Consider the following 7945-nt stretch of genomic DNA (forward strand, 5'->3'; position numbering starts at 1 on the left):
AACACCTACATTCTAGTCTCCGTTGAATCAGGAGTCTAGCCCTGTGTGGTGTTACTGGACTTGTCACTTTGTGATGGTTACCCTAACCCTAAATAGGTACCAATATATGAGTGGCAGTATGGAAAAGTGGTTAAGAACAGATACTGGAGTCAGGCTTCCCAGTCTCCACTGTTTACCAGCTGTGTGATGGGCAAGTGTCTTAACTTCTCTAAGCCTCCGTTTACTTGCGTATAAAATGGGGATAGCAGGGTTGTGCTGAGGAGAAATGGGACAATACATACAAAGCGTGTAACCCACAGAAAACCCTCAATAAATGGTAACTGTGATTATTGTTCCCCTAGGAGATACTGCCTTTGGAGGGGATGTCCTCCACTTGTAAAACGGGCAGCAGGGGGTCCTGGAGCAAATACCCTGTGTTCCCACTTCCTAGAGTCACCAACAAGTAATAGCTCTGTCCCAGGACGATCATTTACATTAGGGCATCAGAGAGAACTTTGTTGTGGGATGTTTTTTTCTAAGACAAAATTAAGAGCCTTGAAACGAGACAAAGGAAAAACGAGTACCAGAATTGCAAAGTTAACATTTTTATTGAACTGAAATTGGTGTAGAACAATAGGGGCCACCACAGCTGCTGAGCTCAGTTAACTGAAAAGTCTCTGTGACATTTTACCTTGCTAACATGGTTTGGGTAGAACCACTGAGAAGCATCATAGATATATATGTATATATTTTTAACACTTCAGAATATTTTGAAATGAGCCTCATAGCCTTGTTCAGTTGTCAGGTTACAAAGAACATTGATAACATCTTCTGTTGCCTTCATTTAGTCGTGTCAGTTAATAACTTCCCAAAAGATTCCTCTCAAAGCTGGCTATAATTTTTCCCCATCTGGTATAGAATAAAAGGATTTAGTAACACTTAGGAAGTAATAAACAGTAAGAACTTTAAAAGTAGTAAAGGCAAAACCACTCATATGTGACTCAACACTCACACGGCTGGAAAGACAATGAACTGGCTGAAGAGTTTCAGCCAAGTTCCAGAAACAAAGGACGCACTAGTGGAAGGGGTAAGGCAACCAAGCAGAGTGATGGACCATTTGTGTCTAAACCTCATCTCAACACCTTGCTTCAAACATGAAAATATGCATTTGTTTTACAGAATAAGGTGAAATATTTTAAGGGAAAACTATTAAGGTTAAAAGATCAATCAGAGATGAAGGAAAATTGATACTGGATTTTTATAATCAATGCATGGAGCTATGATATCAACTGACCACACCAATTACTTTTGTGAGAGCAAGTACTGAACATCTATCACTACTTACAGTTGAAAGTTAACCCCTCTAAAGTATTCCAGGGGAAATAAATAACCAACGAGATAGGAAGTGAAGTCCTCACGTAAAACAAAACCACATCTAGTTAATGTTATTTTGGGTTTGTATTAAATCAGCTGCTCGCTCATTCTGGAGTTAATTTATGGTTGTTGGTAAAAATCATCAAGAGTGCTTCAAATTACTTAAGTTGAAACGTGATGAGCAAATAATAACACAACTCATTGTCTCATCTTGACAATGCTATTTTACACTTACTATTTCTCTCAAAAAAACAAAAAAAACCAAAAAACTAAATAAATTCTACCAGAGTAACTGATACTAAGTGGCCACCCATTCCTGCAGCAATTATTTGAGAGAATCTAAAAATCTTGCAGTAGGAGATGAAGAATGATTATAAATATCTTAATAGGCTCACGCCCATCTTTAAAAGAGATGCAGCCTTAGGTAACAGCAGAGGCAGAGATTCACAACTCTCAAATTTGCAACTGATGATAGATATACATTTTGCAAGGATCTGCCCAATGTACACAACAAACATCTAAATTAAGGCTTTTATAGGTAGGTGATCAAGTCTACGGGTGTGCAATGCTGGATTTTCATAAAGCATCTCCAGCTTCCATTATTACCCAATTTGTAAACCAGAAGATGTGCTGATGTAGATGGGTAGGAGCTCCAAGGGCTAACAATTATTAGCCAACTGGAAGGTTTGCCTTGTTTGTAAACAAGTTCTAAAATAAGTGTTAGCAGTGAAACAACTGAGAGGGTGCCACAAATGATGTACAGAGGAAAAGTGAGTTGCACCTGCTGACAGGGAGGGGCTTAAAAAACAAAGCCAATAGCCGAACTTCTTCAGTTCAAGACTCTGAGACTTAGAGACCTAAAGGTTTAGTGTTACTTCCAAGCCAACTGTTCTCACACTTTAGCTTGCAAAATCACTTGGAGGATACTTATGAAAATGGGGCTATGTGGGCCCTATCCCCAGAGATTCTAATTTGGGTGATGCAAGTGGTCCAAGCACCTTGCTTTTGAGAAACACCACTCATAGCAAGTAGCAGCACACTATCTTTGATTAAAAGGCCATGATGTCTAAGAAATGACACCGATGAGGTCATTACCTACAGACAAATCCCTCAGGAGACTCTACCATATGATATGAGGACCAAATTCATCCCCAATTAAGTTTCCTATACTGCTTTTTTTTTTTTCCAACTGAAAGTTTGATATCAGTGAACGCTTAGTAATGATTGTACCAATTCTGAGGTAAAAGGAAGAGCACCAGGGATCTCACTGCTAAAAGAAAATCGAATTCCCCAGGAGGTCCACGCTACGTAGAAATCAAATTGCTGTGGTAATGTTCGAGCTATAGTGCACAGGGTCTTGTTTCAGTCTTTGTAAAGTATACTTTTGTATACTTTTTACTATATTATCTACTCTTCCCTGTTAATGTTTTAGAAGAACTCCGAAGAGTAAGTTTCATCTACACGCTCTCTCAGGTTTTCTGGACACCAACATTTTCTGGTTTACAGTGATACACAACAAAGTTATTTATTTTTTTATTGTTTTGGATGCTGGAGACAAACATCTTTATTAAAGATACCACCAAAATTTTGGCAAACATTTCAAAACATATTTGTAAACATAATGCTTCCCTTTTAAACTGGCAGCACTTTGAAAAACAATACGATAAGACAACACAACTTGAATCAACATTAGTTCAAAATCCTTATATTTTTGACCACATAACTTATGTTCCCACATGATAAAACAAATGATAGTTTAAATCAACGTCAACAGATAAACTCCATGAAATGAAAGTTTGTGCTGTTTGATGAATCACAGTATGTTATGGTTAAATATATCCATTCTTTTTTATATTCCTGGCACCCAGGATGAAAAAAAAAATCTTTAAATATACATTTCATGTAGGTAATAGCTTCTTTGCATATCTCTCTTCAAAAAATACTTTATAGCAGTATATAAATAGGTTACCTACACGTTTAATTTTATAATTTTGCCCCAAACTATAGATCTGTTTCATTTTCATAACATATCAATTTTGCCCAACATTAATAAAGTTGACAAACTGTTGAAATGGAAATGCTTTTGTCTTCCACGATAGAAGTAGCAATTTGATAGGAAAAAAAACCCTACAGTAACACTCATCAGTTGTTTCACCTGAGCGTTTGGCCTACTGAGAGTAGCAGCTTTTTTCCTTCATGCACGCTCACATCCACACCACCTCTGCACACATACAGGTCGAGCACACGCTTTCAGACGCTGGTAGGCCACAATGTGCTTCCCATTGGTCTAATCAAGTGGGAAGCAGTGTAGCTAATGATTAACCACACTAGGTACACAACTAGCAAACACCTTAAGGCAACCATTGCAATGGGGGGTTAATTTGCAGGGCAGATTTACTGTTCTAGATCAAGTCAGACTATATATACACATGTGTATATAGATCTATACACATACACACCTTTCTATTTCTTAACCCTCCAAAACAATGTTTTAAGTTTTTTTGTATTTTGTGCAAATTTCTAAATGTTCTACCATTTAAGGCAAAGAGTTCATATTAAGAAAGGTCAGAAAATAGGCTTATGTTTATCCAAAAGCATTTCACCTTGTACATTACTGTTTTTTTTTAAACACACATAACTTTGAAGTGTGGACACTAGATCCCCAATATCTAAAAAAAAAAATCATTTCTAATGACAAACACAGTTTCTTAAGGAAAAAAATTGATTTGAAGTACAGACACTGGATCCCCAATATCTACAAAAAAAATTATTTCTATTGACAAACACAAGTCTTAAGTAGGAAAAAAGGACCAGAAAAAAGCAGCTTCAAAAATGCAAGGAAACAAAGTAAAATGCGGCGGGGGGCGGGGGGGAAGGTAACTCAAGTTTACTAATACTGAAACTTCCAACAGGCAAAGTTTCATTTTTTAGAATTTGAGAGCAACTCATTTGGAATTTTAAATAAATAAGCTTAAGTTTATTCACATCTTCTGGTCCAAGCAGAGCTCTAGTGCCATGACTCTGCTTGCTGTTGGTCAAATTCACCTATTAGTCTTTTGATGTGAGCCAGCTTGTTATGAAGATACTCGCATCTGTATTTTTCTTCATGGTAATTGGGACTAGACTGTGGATGAAAAAAAGAGTGAGGAGTAAGACTGTGGAATTCATAACACTTCTCAACTAAAGGTCAGAAAACTGATAGTGATAATACCTACCTGTTTTATCTTCTGATATTCTTGTAAGACTTCTTCATGAACACTCTAGAAAATTAATAATTAGAAATCAGAAGGGAACTTTTTTCTTTGCAATGTAAACAGATAACACACAACTGGCAAGGGTGTGGGAAATATACCCTGTAGATTGGTACAGTCTTTAAGGAGGGCAATTTGGCAACTGCCGTTAAAACGGCAAATGCAAAACTGACTCAGCACTTATACTTTTCTTTCAGATTTAATTGTGAAATGACACATGTACAAGGTTACTCACTGCAGCACTGTTTGTAAAGCAAAAGAAAGTAAACAAAATCTAAATGTCCATTAATCCATACAAAGGAGTACTAAGAGGCCATTAAAAAAAGGGGGAAGTGCTTTATGTTCTTACATAAAAAAATTCTCTAAGATATATATTGTCTAGTGAAAAAAGCAAAGTACAGAACAATTTATAAGTTTGGTATCATTTGTGTATAAGGGAGAAATAGAATATTATATCCTAGGAATTTTTAATGAAATCTGATAAATAATGTATCATACCTTAGCTTGCTGGAACGTAAGACAATGGTGGATCTTATAAATCATGACATCTTAGATTCAATGACATATGGTATATTTGTGAATTTGCTTGTGTATATATGTCTTATACTCAAACAGACCTCTGAAAGGATACGACGGAAACCAGTAATACTGATTGCCTCTAGGGAGGAAAATTGGGTGGTAGGGGAAGAGAGCTAACCCTTATGTACTACATAACCTGTACTATGGATCTAAGCAGTTTCCAAATGCTAACAGTTACTCGGCACAACTCTATAATCACCTCACTTTATGGATGGGGATTTTGAGAATTTTCAGTCAAGTTAAGTAGCTTGCCCAAGGTCACACAAGTAGAGCTGGGAATCAAATCCAAGCAGTCTGGCTTCGGAGCCTGCTCCCAACCACTAAGCAATTCTTAGAATTACATTTTAGTTTAAATATAATCATGGTATACTGGTAAATAACTATATAGAAAAATATAAACCCAAAACCATATCACTGACCTCTTGCACTGCCAACCACTCACTCCTCTGGCAAAGTTTTCTATAACTCTAGGCAGCTTGTTTAAAAGATTAAGGCCCACTAATAGAAGACATAATGAATCTCTAGAGCACGGATGCTCCCAGGCTGTTTTCCCCATTGTGGGAAAACCCACCCCATTTTCTCATGTAGGCTCCTGTCAGAACAACAGTGGGCTAGGATGGAGGCACCATTTGCGGCTGTGAAGTGTGACAAAGGTGTCATACACAAGGAGGGAAACATCCATTTATATCAATCCTTTGGCTAAGAACTCTAAGAACAATCAGTAGGCAGGTCAGGCTTCTACTGCTCTTTGTCCTCTGTAGTAATATTACCACTTAATGTAGGCAAGTGAAAAGAGATTAATACCTGTTAACAAATGGCAGTCTCGGGAAGCTGGAAGCACCATGCTTTTCTTCACTTAAACCCCAAGCCTGAGTGGTATTAAGCCCCCTTTATATTCTATGCCAGACTGAGGTTTAAAAAAATTTACTTGAAATAGTAATTTTGGGAAGTAGCACCAGATGTAAGAGCTATAGTCTGAGTTGAGTTGGTAATGCGGTCAAATATTTTGATGCCAAACCTTGCTTTTTGTTTTTCCTATTTTGTTGTCTGTATTTTTCTCAATACACTACATATTATATTACAGTAAGTATGTAAGTATATATTATACATTTTATACATATCATATTGTATGAAAATATAGTTTTTTCACTGGAGGACATATAGGCTCATCACGTTTACTTATTTTCAGGAACTATTTCCAATATTTATTTTCCTAGCTCATTTTAAATGAAGGCCAGAAGCTGCAGAGAGGCTGGTCTGCGAGAGGACTTGCTCTGAAGGCTAGGAGGATGGCTCGGGATGGGAAGGGCAGAGAAAGAAAGAAGGTAAAATACGGAAGTCAGTCCATCTAGGAACAAATGTGTTTACCTGATACTCTTTTGAGCCTGGAGAAAGGCGCTTTCGTTGTGCATCCAGTTTGATAAATCTTCTAGCCACCGTCTCCATCCGGGCATGCAAGGCCCTATACTCATCATACTCAGCATTGAAGTCATCCTTGTAATTCTGGCGTTGCTCATAGGAGACAATAGCAATATATTTTCTAATAAAAAAGACAAAAGATAAATGGAGAGTAGCTACAGAATAAACATGATGCAGAAGTCTGAGATTTAAACCAAATATTTAGAAACTATATCTATGCGTGTTTCCCTAGACTGAATGCCGCTCTGCCACTGCTTGCTGCCTTGTCACTCCTTCAAAGACCTTCCCGGTAAAATTATCCCACAGGAGAGTTTAAGAACTTCAGTGAAGAAGAATAAATGTGAAAAAAACATGGTGGAAATGGAATTAAAGTGCAACTAGAAGACAACACTTACACACATGTAGCTTCCTAAACCTTTCTCTACCCCAAATAATTTACTACCATGCTAGCGGCAGAGGCCAACCCATCTGTTACGAGTCACATGGGGACAGAAGGATTGGAGGGGTAATGTGAAACCAGGAGAATGTCACAGTCATAAGTGCTGAAGTCAAAGCTCTTTGTAGACCTGCTGCTTTGTTTTATCATTTTTTAAAAATGAGAGACCAGAAAAAATAAAGAAGGGGAAAAAAAGGTATATTTCTCTAGTTCTTTTCAAACACTTAATGTCATACTCTGTGTAACAGAAAGCCAGTTTTATAGTATTAGTTTATTTTCTTAATAAAAAGGCCACAAATGTTTTACTTCAGGGTGTGAGTATCTCTCGGGACCTAGTGAATGAAGGCCACCTTCCCAGAGTGTCAGTTTATTCAGTGGTGGTAAGTCAAAACAGCATTTTCATATTAAAGTTAATATTATTTGTTTGTGGCTCTGGTCCTGGGTCTTTTTGTACTCTGTGCTCCTGTCATGGAATGCAAAATTCCCTTCACTTTTTGAGATAAAAATGGAGATTTCAAAGCAATTTCAGGCAGGTGGCAGGAGCTGCAGGGTGCTCCAGTGGGTATACACATAGTCTTCATTGTGGAAAACTTTGGGAGTTCAGTCCTCTCCAAAATGGTTTTAGACATTCTTACCAGTTTTATTTAAAATGCAGTAGCACAGATGCCTAGTTGGAAATGTGAGAAAAGTGATGCAGTGAGCAACCTTAATGTCCTCATTAATATTTGTATTCATGCTGAGTTATACCGTGTGGAGGTTTAATTTTCTAAGTGTAATTGAGACAGTGGTAGTATGCTGATTTAAAGCTGCCCTGCTAGTGTCCTTGCTATAAAAGGAAAACCACCAGCCAAGCAGTGAAACAGGCCTCTCTAGACACGGGCTGTCCTGACTGCAGACCAGAGAGAGC

The 7945-nt window shown here is 37.6% G+C and overlaps 1 protein-coding gene across 4 annotated transcripts in view; it reads right to left on the reverse strand.

Annotated features, from left to right (window-relative positions):
* Nucleotides 1-568: 568 nt before the first annotated feature.
* Nucleotides 569-7945, reverse strand: part of ELL2 (elongation factor for RNA polymerase II 2) — a 74319-nt gene continuing 66942 nt past the window's right edge. For all 4 annotated transcript variants that reach the window (XM_024746959.1, XM_024746958.1, XM_024746961.1 and 1 more), the window contains 3 exons: nucleotides 6552-6723; nucleotides 4569-4613; nucleotides 569-4477 (listed from right to left, as the gene is read on the reverse strand). In XM_024746959.1, the coding sequence (XP_024602727.1) occupies nucleotides 4361-4477; nucleotides 4569-4613; nucleotides 6552-6723 (334 nt within the window). In that variant the 3' untranslated portion in view covers nucleotides 569-4360. The remainder of the gene's footprint in view (nucleotides 4478-4568; nucleotides 4614-6551; nucleotides 6724-7945) is intronic.

This window comes from Neophocaena asiaeorientalis, unplaced genomic scaffold (assembly GCF_003031525.2).
Source record: "Neophocaena asiaeorientalis asiaeorientalis breed wild unplaced genomic scaffold, Neophocaena_asiaeorientalis_V1.1 scaffold550, whole genome shotgun sequence".
Taxonomy (NCBI): Eukaryota; Metazoa; Chordata; class Mammalia; order Artiodactyla; family Phocoenidae; genus Neophocaena; species Neophocaena asiaeorientalis.